This window comes from Sceloporus undulatus, chromosome 8, assembly GCF_019175285.1.
Source record: "Sceloporus undulatus isolate JIND9_A2432 ecotype Alabama chromosome 8, SceUnd_v1.1, whole genome shotgun sequence".
Lineage (NCBI taxonomy): Eukaryota > Metazoa > Chordata > Lepidosauria > Squamata > Phrynosomatidae > Sceloporus > Sceloporus undulatus.
Window position 1 is genome coordinate 5,167,547 of NC_056529.1, and position 23,082 is coordinate 5,190,628.

The 23,082-nt window shown below is 39.6% G+C and overlaps 1 protein-coding gene across 4 annotated transcripts in view; it reads left to right on the plus strand.

The window, feature by feature from the left end:
- Window positions 1–11,479, plus strand: part of CMC2 (C-X9-C motif containing 2) — a 13,423-nt gene extending 1,944 nt beyond the window's left edge. The window contains exons 2-6 of one of the 4 annotated variants that reach the window (XM_042438523.1): window positions 1,730–1,769; window positions 2,943–3,007; window positions 4,079–4,149; window positions 10,325–10,396; window positions 11,202–11,479. In XM_042438523.1, the coding sequence (XP_042294457.1) occupies window positions 2,971–3,007; window positions 4,079–4,149; window positions 10,325–10,396; window positions 11,202–11,279 (258 nt within the window). In that variant the 5' untranslated portion in view covers window positions 1,730–1,769; window positions 2,943–2,970 and the 3' untranslated portion in view covers window positions 11,280–11,479. Of the gene's footprint in view, window positions 1–1,729; window positions 1,770–2,942; window positions 3,008–3,934; window positions 4,150–10,324; window positions 10,397–11,201 lie in introns of all 4 variants that reach the window. The other 3 variants (XM_042438521.1, XM_042438520.1, XM_042438524.1) reach the window with 3 other exon arrangements.
- Window positions 11,480–23,082: the final 11,603 nt, after the last annotated feature.

The window sequence follows — 23,082 nt, forward strand, 5'->3', positions numbered from 1 at the left end:
CTGAGAGTTCCTGCATGGCAGAATGGGGTTGGACTGGATGGCCCTTGTGGTCTATTCCAACTCTATGATTCTACGTTCAAGAGAAAAGTAAGGCATTACAGCATAAAAGCTAAAAACGCTAATATAAATGTAAATTGAAGATGAACTGAAGCACCTAGACTGGGCTCTAGAAGCTAATGCTTACTCCAGCTCAGACATCAGAAGGGCTGCCAGACCCAGAAAAACCCCACAGGAGTGAAGACAAAGGTGTTTTTACCATACATCACAGGAGTCACAGACAGAATAGGGAAACTGGTGAGGAAGCACAACCTCCAAATAGTCTACAAACTGACCAAGAAAATCCAGCAAATGCTGTCCTCAGTGAAGGATAGAAGAGACTATCTTGCAGCCGCAGGAGTTTACCGCATACGGTGCAGCTATGGACAAGTCTATGTAGGGGCCACCAAACCCAGCGTTCAAACATGAATCAGTGAACATGAGAGACACTGCAGACTGGGTCAGTAGAAAAAATCAGTAGCAGAAGAACATGTTATAAACCATCCTGGGCATAAAATGCTGTTTGAAAACATTGAAATCTTGGACCATGCCAACAACTGTCGGGTCAGAATGAACAGGGAAGACATTGAAACCCACAAACAACTGGACAACTTCAACATGAAAGAAGAAACCCTGAAAGTGAAGAAAGTTTGGCTACCAGTCTTGAAAAACACCAAAATCAAGACCCAGCAAGTGCAAATGAAAACCAGCCAGGGTGAGGGGGATTCCCAGCAGACAGTGGATCAATAACTGCACACTCCTCCTAGATGTTCTGTTCAGAGAGCAAAACCTCAGAGACCCAGGCTTTACTGAGCCATGAAACTCACTGGATAACCTTGGACCTTTTATTTCCTCTCTCAGCCTGGCCTACCTCACAGGGTTCTTATGAGGATACATTAGGGAACAAGTGATCCATGCAATCCACCTTGAACTCATCAGAACAAAGGCAGGATATACATGTAAATTATAAACTGCATTTTCCATCTTTTGTTTATTGCTTTGATTTGATTTATATCTTGCCTTTCTCCCAATACAGGATCCAAGGTGACCTGTAGCATTTTAAAACAGAGTTCAGTTATAACATTATTTATGCAAAAGCTGAAAAAGAATTAAATAGCGGTTCAGTTACAAACAGTACATTAAGACAATATAAAAACACAGATCATAATATTAAAAGATAGAAAACCATTCGCACCACAAATGTTATATAGATTTTAATTAAACCAAAGGCCTGCCTGAGTAAGAAGGTATTTGCACCTGTTTTTACGTATTCTGATATAGCTGAATGAGTTGATAGTTTAAAACCTGGAACAATATCATAATCAGATTGGAACGTAATCTTGACGATCCACATCTTACAGTTATTTGGTTGATTTTGATTTGCAGATATGTTTCAGTTATTGCATTGTGTTTACAAGCAAATACTGGGTTTAAAAGGTTCCTTTTAAGACACACAGTTGAAACACTAGATTATCTTCAAAGCTTTACTACTACCAGCATTACTACTGATGTGTTTTTTGGAACTTCAAAGATGCTTTTAAGTTTGATCAACTCCTTAATTTTCTTCATTCCGGTTTTGTGGGCTCTGAATAATAACTGCCATTAGATTTTTTTGGGTACTGAGAAAAAAGCATGAGTAGATAAACAGACAAAACTGCATTCCATTAAAAATAGCTCTTCATGTTTTTCCTAGTGCTTCAGATAACTGCAGGCATAGATGTCAGCTTTCCCAGGTAAGTAATAATTTTGGTCTCTCTGAAAGCTGCAACCTTCCAGAGTTTTCTGATTTATTTGATTGTTCTGAGCTCGAGTCCCCGAAACACAAAGACTCCTATGGACTATTGGCTGCAGATTGGCTCTTTCACTGATGGCTTCAAGCTTGATCAAAATTGGCTTTTCATAACATAGTGTGCCCTATTCTTTGTGGTGCGTGTTTACTCTCTTTAGCGGTTTTTCCCTGTGTCAGAACATAGAGTGCATAGCGGGAAATGAGAGTAAATAATGAAAGTGCAATAAAAGTGAGGCTTGCAACAAAAATTGTGGTACCCTTGGTGTCTGCTGCAGTTTGGTTCCAGGACACCGTCCCCCATGGATACCAAAACCCATGGATGTTCAAGATATGAATGCTATATATACATGGATGCTATATACTGGTCTAGCAAAATGGTGTCCCTTATATAAAATGGCAAAATCAAGGTTTGTTATTTAGATTAAAAAAAAACATTTTCAAGCCACTGATAGTTGAATCTTTGGATGCAGAATCCCTGAATATGGAGAGCCAACTGTAAAAGTTCAATATTAGTGTATAGAATTATTTACTGGTTCTGCTACTTCCGTTGTCTCTTCTCTCAGTGGCTCACTGAAGTAGGTTTTTTGGGGAAACATTGGCCCTATACAGACAGGCCAAAATAAAGCTGCTTCAGATCACTTTGAAGGTATGATGTTTCAATGATGCATGCGTCCTAAGAGTCTGGAAGCTTCACCAAAGCTGCACTCCAGTCCTTAGGACTGGAGCGTGGCTTTGGTGCGGCCTCTGGACTCTTAGGACACATGCATCATTTAAACAGCATACCTTCAAAGAGACTCGAAGCAGCTTTATTTTGGCCTGTTTGTATAAGGCCATTGATTAGCCCACCCTCATCCTTTGAGGACCATGACTGCTCATGGATTTGACCATGTGTTTTCTAGGCAAAGTCCACATTTTATTTGGCCATAGGAGGAGAGGTCAGTTTCTTTCACAGTACAATCTTTGACCAATTATTGCAGAAAGTATCTAATCGCAGCATTTAAATGAATTATGCTGACTTGAAGTTGTCACTATTGGCTCATAGCTGAAGTCTAGTCACTGTCTAACTTACATGTTTCATAACTCACTATTAAAGTCTGCTTTTTGTTTTTTAATTCTGTGGTTCTTTGGAGAAAATTAGATGAGACATGAATACAGATGACTATATGTCTTGGAGTGGAGCTAGTATCCTTTCCGGCCATTTCTTTCTAAGAGTGATCTTATTTCCATATTGGTTATTTTAATTTTATTTTATGCATAAAAGGCATACTGTATTTACAAATCAGGCTCTGCATGTATAGTTATGGGACATCTAGATTTCTAGATGTCACCTGAAAGAAAGGTGTAAGTCCTTCATCATCAGCCCTCTGGCTGTATTTGCTTCGGAAACAGTACAGGGAATGAATTGCCTTATTTTACTAGTATATACGACATACTGTATATCTAACCTACTTGCTCTTTAATAGTTTTGTACTATCGGTACAATGTGTCAAGTGCCTGTTTCCCTAAGGGGTAAAATTAATTAATAGGAAATAAAATGCACTATCCAGGTCCTGTCTGTACTGTATTGCAAGTTCCTGAGATCTTAAGGATTAGCAGGAAATGTGAATAGTTCTGCAATTTCTGAGATTTACACTTTTAAACCATTGTTCATTATTAACAATAGCAGCCTGTATTTATATATTGCCTCTCCATTGTGGCGGTCAAGGTGGTATATATGGTCTGTACATTCTTCTCACAGCTACCGATGTGATACATTGGGTTGAGGGATAGTAACTGCTGTCAGTGAGTTGTGTGTCTGAATGAGAATTTGAGCCTCTCTTTTTCTTGTCCTAGTTCATCATATAACCTGGGATAGGTAACCTATTATTATTATCTAAATTTTAGGGACTACAAGTTCCATAAACTCTGGATATTGGCCATGGTGACTGAGGCTGATGAGTGTTGTAATATTTTACAACGCTTGGAAGTCACTAGGTTGCTCCTGCTTTAACAACGGCACCGTGAACAAAATGAGACAGTAATAAACAGTAACAGCTGTCTGAATTGCTGGGACTTTCTGATTGATGGACAGTAGAATGAAAACTAAATCTAATAGTGCTTTACTTCCAGGCTCTGCTTCTGATAGTGCTATCTGTCACAAAAAGACGTCTCAAGAGGAATCTCAAGTGGATGATACAAAGTATATCCAAATATTGACAGGAGGAAGACTTCTGATTTTGTCCATGAGCTCTCCTTAACTCACGATGCACCCAGATTTGTCTCCTCATCTGCATAGTGAAGAATGCAACGTTGTCATCCGTCTACTCAGAGAGTGCCACAAAGAGGTAAGAGTTCTGATTAAAAAGCCCAAACACTGAAGTGTCCCTTGAGATAACATATTTATCCTCATGTTTCTGCGATTGTATAAGACAACCCCCAGGTAGTAATATTAGTTTTCTGTCAAGTTAACTTTGACTTATGCCAAACTGATGAATGGGAAACCTTCAAGACAACTGCGCCATCAACTCAGGTCTTGCAAATTCTGGACCATGGCTTCCTTGATTGAATCAATCCACCTGCAGTGCACCTCCCTCTTTTTCTACTGTTTGCCACTTCACCAAGCATTATTGTCTTTTCTAGTGAGTCACATTGTGTTATATGTCCAAGGATGACAGTCTCAGTTTAGTCATTTTAGCTTCTAGAGAGTATTCAGGTCATTTGCTCTTAGATGCATTCATTCATCTTTTAGTCTGTGGTAGCCACATTTCTCCAGCATCACATTTCAAATGAGTTGACTTCAAGTATAAGACCATGAAATAGCTAAGTTCTTCCCAAAGAGCTGCTTTGCTTTCTTTCTATCTCACACTTGAACAGCACACAGAATGTTTTTGCTGATGCCTTTGGGAAGTCGAACAAGTTACAAAGGTTAGACCGTTCCTGTTCTGTTTTCACAGATGAAGGCTACATTTCCCTATCTTTTCTGTCACATATATCAAGATGTTTTTGTCTTGAACTAGGTACCCATGTGCTTTTTAGAAACAAGAACGTTAAAAGCTTTTCAAAAGGAAAAGATACTGGGCTGCACTGTCTGTGAAAGTCTTTCCTGCATATTGATTTTGGGGAGGTTTAGACTAGAAAGCAAGTAAACATAGATTGCCAGTAATACCAGATTCTGGCAACTTTTCCAACATGTTTGCTTCCAAATAGCTAGAAGGAAAGAAAATCAAGTGATTTTTAGGAATGTTTGTCTGTATGTCTTGGTGTCTGTTCTATCTTTCCCCCCAATACTGAGACTCTCAAGAGGTTTACAAACAGGTACAGATAACAACAGACCAAGTTATAATGTTAAAAATGCAGCTAAACAAATTGGCTGCTGAGAATAGGGGTTTTTAATGGAACGGTACTGAACCTTTTATTGATGGGTTTTTAAATTCCTTTTTAATCTAATAGTGTTTTAATAAGCTACCAAATTAACCAGCAATTGAGAAATACAAAAGTTAAAATGTACAGCACCAGTTTGTAAAAATGCCCCTTTTCAGCAGCCAGTCAATTGCTAAGACACTAGATGATAGGTTGTTACGGTGGCCAGGCTACACAGTATGTTAAACGCATGATCCAATGTTCGTCTTTTATCAAAGCACTGAAACAGTAGTAATTGCAGTGCAGAGATGAGTAACATGGCAATCCTTGCTGCAGCCTTTATGGACTAAGTGTTAAGACAGAGAAAAGAGCAACAGAGTGGGAAAAGAGGAAAGAGACAATCTCAAGTACCAGTTTTTTAAAACTAGGTAGATGAGAAATCTTGTCGTTGTTGTAGTTGTTGCCCAGAATATGCCATAATAATAATAATAATAATAATAATAATAATAATTTTTATTTATATGCCGCCTTTCCAAAAGATCAAGGTGGTTTACAAAATTACATGTCTTGGCTCTCATGATCTTATCACTAGGTGCCAAAGTGATGTGGGAGGGACTAGTATTTCTGCCTGTCCAAGCCCAGGTTGCTGTCTTGCTATGATCACAGTTCTTCAGTCCACTGAGCTTGCGTATCTTATAGCAATGGCGTTGTCTGGGATTGTATGCCTTATTGGTTGCCGTTGTTTCCTTTGAGCAACGAGAAGCCTGTTCCTGCCACCTATTTATACTTATTGGTTAATTAAGAGCTGCCGTCTTTTGCGTGGTGGAATTCATCTGCAGTAGTAGCCGTTCTGTCTTCTTGTTCCTGGCTGCAAGGGAGACCTTCTCTGAATTAATATTCATGAAGAGCTACAGTCCTTTCATCTTTCAGGAGGGTAGGAGAAACATTACCCCTAATTATATAATAGCAAGATGTGGCATATTAGCAAGCATCAGTCCTACTTGAAAAGCATATTTGATTGCCATAAGAACAAGAAATGGAAGCACAGCCTTTGTTGAAAGAAAGGAAATGGGGGGAAAAGCCTTATTCTTGGTATAATGATGTATCTGATGTATTAAAATTACCACTTACAGGTGTAGAATCGTTTCCAAGCAAGAGTCAATTATTTCGAAAGGGGTTTTGGTAGAAGGAAAGGATGTTTCTGTATATAGTCTAGACCCCTACAATAAATTGCTTTCCTTTCTAACCACAGTTTACAAGCAAACTTTCTTTTATGACTTTGGATGCATCTGCACTGCAAAAATAATCCAGGTTAGCACCAATTTAACTGCCATGGCTCAGTCCTATGGTATTCTGGGTTTTGTAGTTTGTTGTGGCACCAGAGCTCTCTGACAGGGGAGGCTAAATAGCTCACAGAACAACAAACACCAGAATTTTGTAGCATTGAGCAATGGCAGTTAAAGTGGTGTCGAACTGCATTATTTCTACAGTGGAGGTACAGCCTTAGAAAACGTTCACGATTGCTTGACGATTTTGCGTTAGATCTTCAGAAACTTTTTTAAAAAGTATTGGAATTATGGCAAGACAAGGCTAGAAATGTGGCAGGAACAAGCATATAAATTTGATGCTATTAACTAAGAATTTGACCCGTTGTTCATCTTATGCTGAACTGATGTCTAGGCCCCTGAAGGCTTTTCTGATTTACTGCAGTAAATATTAAACTGCTTGTCTGTGGTGAGAGATGGGCTGAGCAAAAAAATCAGAGGGAAGAGGAGAAGAGAAGACTTTTGTGAAATACAGTATTTCAAATTCAAGTTGTCCCATTTTCTCTTCTAACCCATATATCAATGTCTGTCTATCATTCATATATTTTATATCCTTGACTGAAGAACAGTAAACGCCTTCTATCTGCAATGGATTGCTGTTTGGAATAGAACAGAATTCTGTTCAGAATAGAATTCTGTATTGAAAAGAATCATGATGTACTTTCACAAGGGCCCACTACTTTTGCTGAAATTGATGATTGATGACCACCTCTCCATCCTTCTCCCTGTGCCACCATAAAAACTTGCTCCAGAGAAATGGAAAACCCACTGGAAGAAGGTTTTGGGGAGCACAAAGAACTGGAGCAGCGGACACGGAGCATGGTTGTAATTCCACTCCGCTGGATACCAAAGTACACCATTGAATCCTGACCACGTTATTGAGAATTCAAGGTGTAGAGGCATTTTGGTGATAGTAAGTGATGGAAAATATACAGTAGGCCCTTGGCATTTGCTGGAATTTGATTCCAGGGCTCCCCATGGATACCAAAACCCATGGATGCTCAAGTCTCATTATATTCAATCGTATGATAAAATGGTGTCCCTTATATAAACTGGCAAAATCAAAGTTTGCTTTTTAGACTTTGTTGGATGGAGGAGATTTTCAAGCCATGGATGGTTGAATCTGTGGATGCAGAATCTGTGGATATGGAGGGCCAACTGTATTGGTGCAGATCAACATGAGCCCTACTAATCGAACCCTTAGAGAAGCCCATCTGACATTAGATAAGAGACTCCAGTGTTGGAGGTGGTGGCAAAGAATCCTCTAGCTCTTCATGGCTTCTCTTAGGAAGTATGAGCAACAGGAACATTGCCTGAACTCAGTAATTAATTTTTGCCTTAACCAAGATGGAGATTTAGGGCTGTTCTTTAGACTGGGGTAGGCAATATGCAACCTGTGTGCTCCTCTTTTCCCTGGTTTTACTCCCTATTGCCACACTGTCTGTAGCAGCAATATTGCAGAAGGAACACATTGTTTTTCCTTTAAAACAAAAAATGCTGGGGGCACACAAAGCATACATTTGGTTTCTTTGTGGCCAATGTTACAAAATCATCATCAGCAGTAGGGGGTTTGACTCAGCTGGATTAAAGTGTGTGTGCCGATGTTCCCCTCCAACAACTTTAAGTTGCCCATTTCTGCATTACACACTCTCAAAGGCCCGCATGTGTCTTGTGGAATCATTTAAAAAGCAATGCAATATTTATTGCAACCTCACTGCATTGAAACACCCTCTTACTGCAGCTAGATCAGCATGCGGTAGTGTTGAAGAAACCAGATTTCCCGCTGGGCTTGCAGAGTATTTGTCTGGTTCTGATTCCTGGGCTAAGTGTGCTGTTCTGAGCACTATGGTGCTGTAGATATCTCCATCAAGGAATTCTCTAGAACAACTTGTCTGGTAGTGAATAAGCTTCCATTTCCTCCTCCTGCTTGCAGGTCCCAAGTGCTATTTTTTGTGTGCTGCTTATCTGTACCTGGCAAAACTGACTCAGCTTCTTATGTGACTAAAAAGCTACTGGACTTCCTCTCAAATGAATACTGCTTGCTATTCATATGTTGCCAACCAAATGGTTGGTTTGTCCTGGATCAAGTGTCTTCCCTTGGCTTCTCTTTTAGTAAATTTTGGGACACAGCTTGAAATCTGTTCCAAGTTCGGCAGATGACTTTGAAGAAAAGGGAGCCAGATTTTGCTACTGGAATTAATTTCAATCTAAAAGTGGTGTGATTTCAATAGCTGTGGATCTCCTCTCCACCAGATATTTGGAGAGAAAGTGGTAAAGAAAATTAAGAACAATTCATGATGGCTTCTATACCATTTTTCCTACCACAGTGTTGAGTGCTTGAGATATCCAAATTATTGTCTTTGCCTCCAATCGTCTCCTAAGGTTCCCAGATCTCAGGGACTAGATCCTCAGGACAAGTGAGGAGAATCTCAGGGTGAGAGCATTGAAAAGTGTGTATGTTCTTGTTTGTTTCATCATTTGAATGGCATATTCTGAGTAACTGTGACTGATACTTACTATGTGATGCTTAATAATATTATCAGGAACTACCTTATGATGGGCCTGACTTGGAAACTCTAACTGGCAGTTGTCGTGTCTTGACGGTGGATGGGTTGAACAATGCAAAAATAATGGGAACAAATTGGTATTGCTCAAAAGTCTCACCAGCCAAGGAGTGATCGCTAAACTCGATGTGGTGGATAGGCAAGCTGTCAAAAATAGATGAGAGAGTAAAATGAAAAGGCAGAGGAAAGAACGCTAAAAGTTTATTATCTGTTATTGATTGCTGGAAAGAAAAGCTCTATTTATGTGCACACAGATACGCTGTCAACATTATGTAATCAATAAGAGTATGTTCTGTAGCTTTGTGATGATTTAATGCTGGCAGCTCATTTTGTAATGATTTCAGTCTTCTTTGCTTGCTATATATTAAGAAAAGGAAAGGCTACGGGAAATCTTTTTGCTATAAGAGAATGAGTAAAGAAGCACCGGAAAGCAGACTTTTTGGAGGTTGGGGTTATGTGGTGTGTGTCCCCCCCCCCCCCCAGTTTTCAAAAGATTTTTTAAAATAGGTATGGAACTAGTTTTAGTTATTTATTCCTTTTTTAATCAAAATTTTTATTAGTTATTTTACACATAATATATAAGAAAAAACAAAGCAATACATGTTCCACCTACAAATATACAAAAATACATCAGGTTTCTGGATGCTTTCCAAATGTTCAGGTGTCAATTGAAAGTATCATATGTTGATAAAACTTTCTTAGAATGAAACATAAAAAGAGAATAAATTTTATAATTAAGTTTAACCATTTTTCTTTTTCTTCTTTATTATTGTTGTTGTTGTTGTTGTTGTTTTCTTATATCCCGCCTTTCTCCCAATATAGGGACTCAAAGCAGTGATATAGGGACTCAAGGCAGCGTTTTAGAAAACGCATTTTCCATTTACTCTTTTCCCATCCATGAACAGATAATAACAAACAATCTACAAGTTCAGAAGCTGTATCAAATCTTGGTTGCAAATACACCTGAAATCTTTTGCAGTCCCTAATAAATTTACTATTACTTTCCTCCTCAAATATGTAAGTCACCTTATCCATTTCTGCTAGTCTGTTTTTTCTGTCCATTCCTTTTAGAAGTTCTCCAATGTTTAGCCGAAAGAATTCTTGCTGCCATTATCATATGCCACCAAAGTCTGCCAATTTCTTTCTTGACACTCCTTTTAGAATTAAATAGGCCATCTAGCAAAAAAAAAAAATCTGGATCAAAACTGATTTTCTTCTGTAATATCACCTGCAATTTTAATCTTATCAGAAGCCATATTTCTTCCTTCCAGCACACCGTCTTGAGATTTTTTGGCCGTTGCAATGACCTCGACAGAGAAATGAGACACTGCTTAAAGAAAGAGGTAAGCAGCTGACTATCAGGTGAGGCAGCCGAAGCATTCACAAGTCTTGTGTCCAAATATATTTCTGTCCCTGATTCTAGATCAGCTTTCCTCAATTTGCCAACCTCCCATGTGTTGGACAACAAATCTCATCATCCCCACCCAGCTAGTCATAATGACTGTTGCACATCTATAGCACTCTGGATCAGTGAAGGCTGGTCTCAGATTTCATTGGAAATAGATAAAATCTCCCCATTCTTGTCCTGAAGACTGTATTGCGTCCAGGACTGAAATGTTTTATTTATGCTTGTGAAACTGTAAAAGCCAAACAATGATGGAGACAAACGTTATGCCAAGGAATACATAATTGTGCTCCTTGTTCTGACGTCACTTTCAGTTTATGCAGGGATAAACTGAAATCCATTAGCCGTGGTTTAAAGGATAAGGTTGTGTGACCATGCAGTGTCATACACTCATCTCTTGGCATGGATTCCACCTTCTCTGTCTATATGTTTATTATTACTTTGTGTGTTTTAATAATCCTCTTTCACTCTGTTTGAGTGCACATATAAGTGGCCATGTCGCTTTTCCACCATGGGCTTTTTTCTAGTTAAATGGTTGGCTAGTCCGCATGATTTAAAAATGTAGAGATGGTATTTACTCAGAGTCTTAGGAAAGGAAATGATGCTTTTGAAATAGCCCATTATTTCATGTGTACTTAAAAGGCTCTGTCTATTCCCTTCATCAGTAATATGCCCATGCTGAATTTTGAGATATATCAACAAGACTTATCTGTTATTAATTTATCACATTGTTTTCCTTCCAGTATCAAGAAAACAGAGCCAAGAGCCGAGTGCATGCAGAAAAGTTGAGAGAGAAACTGCAGAATAGTCCAGAACTGTAGAAGAGCAGTTGACTGGACTGATTGTACCTCATGCAGGAAAGCTAAAGAAGTATGCGGCTGCCTCTGGACAAGTTAATAAAGAAAATGATGGGAGCCAAAGCATTTGCAACGAAAGACATGTGTGGACGGGAAGTCAATAGGCTTACTACACTGTTCAGCATTTTAAACGTAATTTAAAAATACATTTTTCAAAACCAGAACTTTATAGCCGCTGTTTGGGGTTTTTTTTGTTTTTGTTTTGTCCAATTTGTGTGGTCCTTGGGGCAGAAAATTAGCCTCTGACCTTCCATCAGAAGATCGCCACTGTTGTGGCACTGAGAACATAAGAGTTGTGTTGTATAAAACCAAAGGCCAGGAGGAGTTCTATTTTTGAAGGAGTTCTTTTTCTTATGTTGTTGTTTTTATTTATAACCTGCCCTGTTCCTAGTCTTCGACTCATAGCAGTTTACAGAAGTTTTTTAAAAATAGCTGAATAGTATACTTCATACCAAAGTTTAAAATGCAGGCTGAGATCTTGCATTAGGAGAAGTAGCTATGATGATGCTCTGTTGTAGCTGTTAATGTGGCCCTTAAAAGCATCCCTTAGAAGCCATGCCTTCAACATAAGGATTTCTGAAGCCTGGGGAGCAGCAATGGGGGAGCAAAGAGGTGTCCACCCCTCTCCAAATAGTGAGATGTTTTGAGATAGGCAGCCACAGGAGTCCTGTCGCAACTGCTTCTCTTAAACCTCTTCACTACCAGGAGAGAGACAGATGTGGTTCACTCACCACCTGCTTTCCAGCACCTCAGAAACCCCTATGTTGGTGGTGTTACCTGACTTGTAAAGGGGGCTATTGGGGGCACTGTTGGTTGTTGCAATGGTGCCAACGACCACTAACATGAATTCCAATGTTTACAACCTCATAAGCCCAGTTTATGACTTCATAAATGCTGAGCAGAATGCCGGCTATAATTAAAGTACCAATAAAATTAAAAACAGTTAAAACATATCCATTAAAAAAGAAAACAGCAGATAGAAAATCCAGCACATTATGCACGGCCCAGTCCTCCTGCTGCCTGTGGGAGACAGCATGGAGTGGCCAATCCAACCTCTAGAGAAGAGGTGTTGCAGAGCCTGGGAGAAGGCCCTTTCCCATATTCCTACTACATGTACATGGTGGGAACAGAGGGAAGGAGCTCCCCAGAACATCTGAAAACATAGGCTCATATGTGAAAATGTAGGCCTGTCTGAGGACTGTGATCTGCTGGAGGTGCCCTCCTCTGTGTCCCATCAATGGAAGCAATGCACCACAAGGGCCTTCTCCATAGTATTTGTGGAAAGCATACTGTGGAGTCCTGAGGTTTGTAGTTTGGGGAGGCACTAGATCTATCTGTCTTAGAGTTCTAAAAATCCTACCCTAAAATGATGTTTAATTGTTAGTTCCCATCTAACATTGCCTTCCCATCGCTCCTGCATGCTTCCCTTCTGATTCATCTCTTTCTGTTTATGAATTAAGTCTTACAAAGCACCATTTAAACCTCCTATGTTCTTTCTTCCAAAGAAACCTAATTTTTGAATTTCATTTATTGGCTATCATTTAATCTCGAGTTTCTCACACTTCATGTTTTGGGTCACTACTTGCATTTCCCATTCCTTTTTGGAGTTAAGCTTAAGTAACTATTTTACCGCCTTTCCAATTCTCACTCCTGATTCTAACATCACTGCTAGTAAAACCTCCATCGTAAAGATGCTGTATACATGAACTATGCTACATTATGGTGAATGTAATATCACACTCCCCGGATAATCATGTTAAATCAAGCCATTGACATTTATGGCGTGCTATACTGCCATGTGAGGCTACGATTGGGAGATGCTGCAGCTTACGGCTGTATCTGCGATGGAAATGCACAACAATAAAATGAAACATCTTGTAATGGAGCACTGTAAGAGGCAGATAGTTATATATGGCACGTAAGACCAGCTGTATTGGATTAGTGCAACAATCTATAAAGCTGAGGTTTGGCTGCTCATGAAGCCAGCAGCACTAAATGGCTTGAGACCAGAGCCAACTCAAGATACTTTGAGACCTTGAGGTGAAGTCAAGATGGTGCCTTGTCTCCCATTACATGCATAAGAATCACCTGGAACACCAACTAATCCTAATTTTTAAACCCTGGGCACAGAATAATATCTACATTGCAGGGTGGTAGACTACATTTTATGGTGATGCAAGACAAGCCAAGGGCACATCCCAGTTATTTTATGGAAATGAATAGCCAGAGACTGTGTTTGCCATCTGTACCTGCACCAATATCAGAGGTAGGTGTCTACCAAGCTCTGCCTAATGAGAGGATGCCAGCCACAGATGCTGGCGAAACGTCAGGAATAAACTCTTCTAGAACGGCTTCATAGCCTGAAAAACCCACAAAAAACTATGGATGCTGGCCATGAAAGCCTTTGACTTAACATTATCCAGTGGGTTTCCACTGCTGAGCAGGGATTTGAACTCTGGTCTTCCAGTGTCCTAGTCCAAATCAGTATATTGCACTGGCAACCATATCCTGGGGTTTTCTTGGCCAGATTTATTCAGAGATTTGCCATCATCATCCTCTAAGTCTAAGAGGACTGTAGAGGTCACCCGGTGCTTTTCCATGGCTGAGGATTTGAACCCTTCTTTCCTAGAGTCCTACTAGTCCAACACTCAAACCACTACATCATGCTGGCTCTGTTAGCAGCTACTACTTCCAGAAATGAATGGACAAACCATTTGAGTAGTGCAGTTGAGAAGACTATAACCTATTGATTCCCGCCTGGCTATTTTCAATTAGCCTTTGGAGGCAAATTTATCAAAGCACAGAAGAGTTTGTTTTCTTTTGCATGTAATATCTGTTTACACAGAAGCAACGGGGCTGGCTTGGTGCGTTTTGCATTGTTGTGAAGAGGCCCGACGTTGAGTTTGCCATTTCTGGGCCCACCGCCAGTAGCTGGCAGAGTTATGAATTAAAAATAAAATGAGTATTTATAGGCCTGCTACATAATACTCTTTTTATGTGAGCTACATGTGTAGGATTCAGCTTGGCGTAGCCTTGTCCAGTTGAGCGATGGGATGAAGCGGTGCACTGCAAATATTCATTCAGTCTCGCTTTCCTATGGTTCTCCCTATGGAATCTAAATGCATTTCTTGTCTAAACACGAACAGCCATAAAACTAAAGAGCCTCCCAAGATGTCCAATGTACTTTGATTCAAAATATATTGGAGAGCTTGGGAGGATCTGTAGTTTGATGGCAGAGCACATGCTTTCTGGTTCAACCCCTGGCTTTTCCAGATAGGGCCAGGAAAGACTATTTTCCCCATCCAATTTAAATCAAGCCAGATTTAAAAACAACAACAACAAACCATCTTTATGTGTACTTTATGTGTTAAAAACACTTTACAATTTACAAAGCCCTTGATGTCACATCCCTGTTTCTCTCTCCTTCTCCTTCTCCTTTCCCCTTTTGCTCTCAGCTTCCTTAAGTTGCTGCAAACAAAGTTCAAAGTGCAAAAGCAGTTTGCATTGAATTAACTCAACAAGGAAAAGAAGGGAAGGCAGGATCTTGCTCTTCCCAGCAAGCTTAAGCAAAAGCAAACTGCTTCAGCCTCTCTTAGATTGTGTATTCTTCTTCATTAACAAATGTTGCCGTCTTGACCACACTCTGATGTTGCTTGGGCACATGTGTTCCAGTTTTCGTCTCTGTAATGTTGGACTGGGATAAGAGGATCTGCAGCTCAACACTGTACCATCAGCCCTAAAGTACGCAAAGGATGCATACAGGATCTTCATCAAGCCAAAATGATCTCTGTATATCAAGGATGTGGCAAAAAGTGGCCTTCCCAGTATTGTCGGACTGCAACTCCCATCAGCCCTATTAGCCAGCAGAGCTAATGGTGAACAATGCTCTGCTTTAACCAGATAGATAAGGATGTGTTGTGTTTAACTCAAGGGAGGGAAGAGAAAGACACAGTTACAAGGGAGATTACAGTTACTCTTCCTGATGGTCCTTTTAAAATGCAATTAATTTTTCTTTATACAAACATTTGGCTTAAGAGATGTTGCACTTGTTGACTTTTAGCTTTGATCTTTTTGTGTTTACTCCTGTTCTTGCTAATGTGTTTCAGTGGTTAGTTACTCTTCTTGGCGTTTGTGTCTTTTGAAAGCTACTTCCAGGGACTCCCTTTCCGCCCCAGACAGAAAAGTGGGTCTTATTTATAAGAAACTGAAAGCACAAAAATACAGTTCCTTTTGTAGAAACAAATGTGCGTGTATGTGTGGGATGCCAAGCCACAGCAAACTCTATAAACCGAACGGTACAGGGAAGAGTGTACATTTGGAGATGGGGTTCTGACCTGTCCTTTAGTTTGGGGAAGCTGGATGTGAAGAAGAAAGATGGTGTTATGGTGGTAAGGCTAGCAAAGTGCAGCCTTCTTTTGATGCAATGAACATTTGTCCAGTTGGGCTGCTGCCACATTGCAGAATTAATGCTTTAATGGTCATGGCTCCATTCTATGCGATCCTGGAATTTGTAGTTTGTAGTCCTGACTAGTGCAGAATGTAGTGGGACTGTTACGTCCCTTGGAAGCAATGATTCTATTAATGCCAGCAAAAATAGTGTTTGCCTTCTTCGCTGTGGCATGACAGTGCTGGGTCTTTGTCTTATAATCAGCAATAATTCCAATAACGTATCATGCGCCCTGTACCTATGCAAAGACCTATCCCTCTATGTTGACAGGACTGTCTCTTACAGGGTTTTTGTCGTCATAAAATGGACGGTGTGCAGAAAAACCACAAAGCCCCTCTCCAGCTCCATGGAGGAAAGGTATGATATAAACCTAATAAGGTAATAGCATTCGCTTCACTAATGAACATCTGTTTTTCAATCTCTCCCCCCATTCTCTTTTAAAACCATGTGATTTCAGGGCAAGAAGGGGAAAACCCCATATTGGGAATAGACTTGTTGTCTCCTGGGCTCCAGCGCCAAATAAAGCTCAAAATGGGGAGGAGGAGAGCATGTCTTTTTGTTTAGCTGACTACAGATAAACAGCAAAGACACTCGCAAGAGACCGTACCCTAGAGAAAACCCAATCTGTCCTCAATTAGAGCATTGCTTTGAGACTATTGTTCCCTGAAACTGTACACTGGGACTCAATTCTCCAAGGATACGGGAAAATAATAATAATAATAATAATAATAATTGGCAGCTCTGGAGTTGTTTCTGTTTCTTGCCTCCAAATGTGCAAACTGCTACTGATGGGAAATGGATGGGACGTTCCATTGGAGAGTGCAATCCGGCTGAGATTGAAGTCTACGAAAGATCATGCTGCCAATGTCTTTCTTTCAATTAGTCTCAAACATGCTATAAGATTTCTCTAAGTACTGATTCTACAGACTAATATGGCTATATCTTTCAATTCTCTTGCCCAGGTTTTAGTTTCGGGCAGCAGCCGGCCAGATGCCAATGGCGCACAACTAGCAACAAACGAACGGGCCAAAGCAGAATAGATTGGTAATATGGCTTCTCTCAGTTTGGGCACCATGCCGATATTGATGCAACCTAGAATTGCATTGGCTTTTTTTGGACATCAGATCACACTGTTGGTTTATGTTTAGCTTGTGTTTTACTAAGACCTCTAGATCCTTTTCACACACAATGGTTTCAAGCCAGGTATCACCCATCCTATATCGATACATGCCTTTTTCGCAGCCTAAACCAGTCTGTCTATTTCTCCCTGTTGAAAGTCAACTGGTTACCTTTGTGTTACCTTTCCAATCTGCTAAAGTCGTTCTGAATTCCGATCCTCTCCTCTGGGATCTTAGCAAACCCTCCTAATTTGGTGTCATCTGCATGCTCTGTCTTCCATCATCCATTTTGTGAAGATGTTGAAGAACACAAGGCTCAGGATGGCATCCTTCTAATAACTTCTGTTCAGTATGAGGAGGGACCATTGGTGTGCATGTTCTGAGTTTGGTCATTTGGTCAGTTACAAATCCATGTAACAGCCACACTTCTAGTCCATGTTTTACAAGCTTGTTTGCAAAAACAGAATGGGGAACCTATCAAAAGACACCATGAAATCAAGACATATTATATCCACAGCATTCCCCTGATCAGTCCAGCTTGTGGCACTATATATAGCAATATATATAGGCATGTAGAAATTTGACAGCTAGAATTTGTACAGCAGTTTGGCAGTACTTTAGGTGTCACATCTCTATCCTATGGTATCCTGGGAGTTGTTGTTTTGTAGAGAATTCTGATTACTAAACTACAAATCCACAGATTTCATAGGATGGGGCCATGACAGTTATAGTGGCATCAAACTGCTATGCGTAGTGTAGTTATACTCCTAGCTGAGGACCCAGGAAGGAAGAATTAAACATGGACAGATGGCTAAATATTTGCTCTATTTGTGTTTTAATTCCAGCGGTGTCTGGGAAGGGTTTGCATAACTTTTGATCATCATGTTAATTCACTCCCTAGGAAAGGCACTAAAGACATTGGGTGTCCCATTTTCAAATCTCCATTTTGCGTCATTGATGTGCTATCAGTGCCCCGCTGTGTTCAGTTGCGATTGCAAATAGAGGTTGACTCTAAATATGCTTTGGATAAATGAGGCCAGGTTATACCACTTGAAGCAAGTTCACGAAGAGACAAACTGTAAAACGCTATACAATATTAGATTAAAACTGAGCATCAGTCCAGATGCTTTGGCTTTAGTTACCGAAAACCCTTGTTTTCTGTGGCTGACGAAGTTTGCAATCCATCACATCTGGAAAACACAACAGATCGATTATTTTATTTGCACAATTGCAAATTGACAACTGGATTGGGGAGGACAAAAACTCAGGTGGTTTGTTCTTATATCTTGATTATATTAATCAGGGGACAGATTTGTTTTTTCATGGCATGCTCCTTAGACATTTATGCAAGCGATATGGAAGAACTTGATCCCTTTTGGTTTTGGTTGTTAGAGACCTACTCTCATTTCATTATGTATTTCTCAAACTCTTCTGATTTGGTGAGGACAGTCTCACTTAACCCTCTGTAGTCACACTTTTCCAAGTGCTTTTAAAGCATTAAAATATTTCAGTTGCTTTATAATATCTATCACAACACTCTTAATATCCTATGAGGCCTAGAACTAGTAAGGGTCAGCAATCCCTTTAGATTTTCTTGCTCATTTCAGATAGAATGTATATTTAATGGAGATTAAACTCTTCCATGTCCAGATTAAATATTTCAAATATCCTTGAGTGCCATATATTTAAGATGTATTTTCAATGGCGGGAGGAGGGGAGCAGGGCAGAATTTGCCAAATATCAATTAATGCTATTAACAATAACCTTTCATTCCCTACATTTCTGCAGCTTATCTTAGGTTGCATTTCTTTCCCAATTTCCTGGAGTTTGCCTCTTATCTCCTTCTCAGCATATTATGTTAGCCTGCAAAACGGAGAATACAGTTGTTAATATTAAACTGGGAAGAAGGGCTGGGGATGAAACCGTCGCTCGCTCCATGGGCCAAGAGACCACAATCTTCGTTCAAGACGAATTAGAGGAAGTAAAACTAACCCGTTAATCCACTGATGTTATCTGACCTGAAGCCCAGCAGGCACACTTCTAAAGCGATCTTTCTCTCCTGGTTAAATGAATCTTGGTGGCGGTGGATAAAATGCATTTGCTAAATGCTTTCATATCAGAGTAAGACACGGATCCCAGCAGTTTATGAAGAAAATGAGGCGAAATAAAATGGACTGGGAGATAACAAGAACATTGGTGGATCTAGTCTCGATCTGGGTCTCTATCTGATATAGCCTCTATCTGGGTTTACTGAAGACCTTTGTTGGTAGTCTAAGCTCAGGGATGGCCCAAGATAGTTTGCACAGGTGTTGAATTAAATTTTATTTATTTAAAAATAAAAATACATTTTATTTATTGAAAAAATGCTTTCCAAACAAGTTTGGGGGCTATTTTTTTTTTGAAGCCATAGGTGTCTGCAAATGGTGTTAGTAAGTATTGCATGGAGTGATGCAGCGGGAATGAAACTGGTCAGATTGAGTTATTTCATTCTTATCGCACTTATCCCAGCACAGAATGTGTCTCACATTATTACTTTCTCATCTTTCCCCCCGCAGCTGGACTGCATGGCGGTAAAATGAAACACTTCCTTATGATAGCACATAAATGTTTAACGGCATTTTCATTTTAAATTTTAGACCCTGCTGTTGAATGACAAATGAATGCAAAGGAAGCAACGATGTAAAATATTTTTGACCCTTTTGGGATGGAGGGTAACAGGAGAATAACACCATCTATCATACCAAAGTCGATTTGGACAGCTTTCCACAATCTTTCCTTTAGAACAAGTAAGTCTACAAGTAAGCAACACATACAGGTACAATATTACTAAATCAGCATGTTGATGTAAAATATATAATAATTGCAGGAAATATGAAACACTTGCCCTAAGTTCTTTTCCAACCTTTAAATTCCATAATTGGTTTTCGTTAGTCATTTTTTCCTTTGGTGGAAATTTGTTAAATTGAGGAGGACAGAAGAAATGAAGAATTTTTAATTCATATTTAGTCTTTCACAGATGGGATTGCTTGACTTTCCCGGCTGCCAGAAGAAAGAACAAACTCTTGTTGCTCATTTTCCATTTCATCACTTGTTTCTCATTTCATTGCCTGGTGCTTCGTGGATTTCCTTGGAAATCCATTTGCGTTTGGTGAGATCTGCACTCACTTGTTTCTCCACAGCTTACATACATGACAGCTCAGATATAGATTACGATCCCCCGTTCTTTATAGAAATATTACTATTTAAAAATCTAAAAATATATTCCATAGCTTTCCCATATTAGATGAGCAAAGCTACCTAACAGCACTTTTCCAGAGAGAACCTGGATCCTAGAAGAACACCATAGAGTTCCAACAGTTTCCGTGAAATTACTGGAAGCAGATACTTAAAATGGTGGATAGTTTGGCACCCAACTTCTTCGATGATGTGAAAGGACTTAAGAATGTCAAGAAAGACTAGGCCAGATGTGGTAGATTCACTCAGATGTGCAGAATCCTAAAATGCAGCGGGCTCTGTATTTTTAGATGCTGAAATCTGACCATAGCCTCTTGGTCAAGTAAACATTATGAGGTATAATACAGTCGGCTCTCCATATCCACAGATTCTGCATCCGCGGATTCAACCATGCACAGGTTGAAATACACACACCCACACACACACATAATTTGAGGGGCACTACTTTACTATTGCATTGCATATAATGGGACTTGAGCATCCACAGATTTTAGTATCCATGGTAGTTCCTGGCACCAAACCCCAGTGTATACCAAGGGCCCACTGTCTAACATTGGCACATCTACCTTTCAAAAGTCTATAAAACCCTTGGCATGCACGCGCACACACACACACACACATATATATTCAACCTGTGTATAATTGAATTTTGCATTTTCTTGTGCTTTTTGTCCCTTGATACAGTTCCCTGGATTTTAAGGTGGATTTTGGGGGCATTTTCATGACTGGGTGGTATCACAATCATAAATATGAATACCAAACAATTACGGTGTCCTAGCCAAGCTGAGAATATCATGATTGTTTAATAGGATGCCAGCCTATATCTTTTAAACATTTGTTATATCTATATCCTTATTGATCTCCTAATGCTGTTCGCTTTCCTAAAATTATACTTCGCCACTCCGTGACGAAAATTTGCCATGGCTCTTTTTTAGCGTAACATATAAAAGCCGCCAGACGTAGTTCCAATGTTTTTATTCAAAGCAGCCTCTCACAATGTATAAATACTGCATATTAACACACATGAAAAATACAACTTCTAAGGCACCCAGAAAAATGTGTTCATACACTAGTTTACAGGACCATCGACAAATATATTGTGTACAATTTGATCTAGACAGTCAAATATTCGATATATCAGGAGATACATGTCCCTCGGCACGCAACTAATCCTCAAAGTATTATTTACAACACTGGTTATTGGGGTTATTGGGGTACCCCATACCTTCGTATTCATTATACTGTGCACTCACCATCATCACAAATATTGGAAAACTGTTTTCATCTTATTCTATGACATCCAGACAACAAAATAATTAACGGGCCTAATTGGAAAATGTCTACATTTTAACTCATCTGTGCAAGATTCGAATTAGAAATCAAATAAGTCTTTGTGGACAAATTTTGCAATTTCGTTCACTTTTGCTGACCCCCCCCCCACCTTTTGGTTCTTCGCTTTATCTCTTAAGGTTTGGTAATAAGCCTTACCAATAGACATTCTAACGTTTCCTCTCTTTCATTTCCCAACATTGTTAGCAGATAGACCCTATATCTGGCTATCTTGCTCTCTTGTTTTCGCTTTCCCTGAAATGAATAAGATGCGATGCAAAATGAATGCTGAAAAGGAGTCAACATCTGTTTTTTGCTGTACAGATGAAACTGGTTCATTTTCCAACCGATGCTGGGTTGGGAAAATGGTACTCTTTGGTCCTTATTCTGCTTTTAATGGAAGATACATCCCATATATATATATATATATTCAAAGCCAAAATCTTGTTGACCGGCTCAATGAGTTAGTGGATGACTTTCCCATGTATTAGTTAAAGAGATTCAGTATGGCTTAAAAACATACAGTTAATTGGGTAGACAGAGATAACACATCCAGGATACAGAGTACTTAAATGCACTACGATTAAGATTGTCTGCTAAGTCTCTTATGTAAACTTCTTTAGTGTCTCTTAAAGAGTTGGCGACAGCCAGATTGGACTTTGATAGATACAACCACCCGCAAAACAGCCTGAGATAGATTCGCATGACCGGGTGGACGCTACGTATGGTTTTGTACCATACCAACAAACCTACCTATGTTGTTTGGAAGAAACAACCCGTATTATCCATTTCACAAGGAAACAAAATTAAGGCCTTGCATTCGAAACGTGCCAACTGTTTGAACGCAGCTACCAGGGGATGGGTGCAAGGGCGGGTGAGTGGTTTCTTAGAGTCTAATGAGAAGTGATGGCAACCCAACCGGTTTCTTAGAATACAGGGTTGTGCCAAATGCTTTATATCCCTTGAATACCATTTCTTCATCTTGATTTAATATCTAGTTTTGGTGACGGCAAAAGCAGCTTGGCATAGTGCAGAAAAACATCAGTGAGGAATGGGTTCAGTGTGAGGTTGGTCCCACTGCGGTTGATATCCATAGAATGGCCACCCATCATTTAAAACCCACTTGGATCCCCACACTGGCTGCATCTACACTGGAGAAATAATCCACTTTGGCACCACTTTTAATATCCATGGTTCAATGTTATGGCATTATGGGAATTGTCGTTTGTTGTGGCACCATAGCATTGAGCCATTGCAGTTGCCAAAAGAGATCCACCTTATTACATCTCTCGACGCCTATAAAAAGATGATAAAGACGGATCTCTTTTCCAGACTGAACTCCTAACAAAACAGAACTATTTGTCTGTCCAAACCAGCCACCCCCAATGCCACTCCAGTTTTAATTGTTCTAAATAATGTTATTTTTTATCGTATGGTTTTATTGTTATGATTTATGTGTGAAGGTGGGAGGATAGGAGGGTTGAGGAGATGAAGGGAATGTTTTTATGACTGGTTATATAATTTATACTTGAACTTTGCTGTTACCCACCTCCATCCTCAAAAAGGGAGAGGCGGGATACAAATAAATAATAATAATAATAATAATAATAATAATAATAATAATAATAATAATAATAAT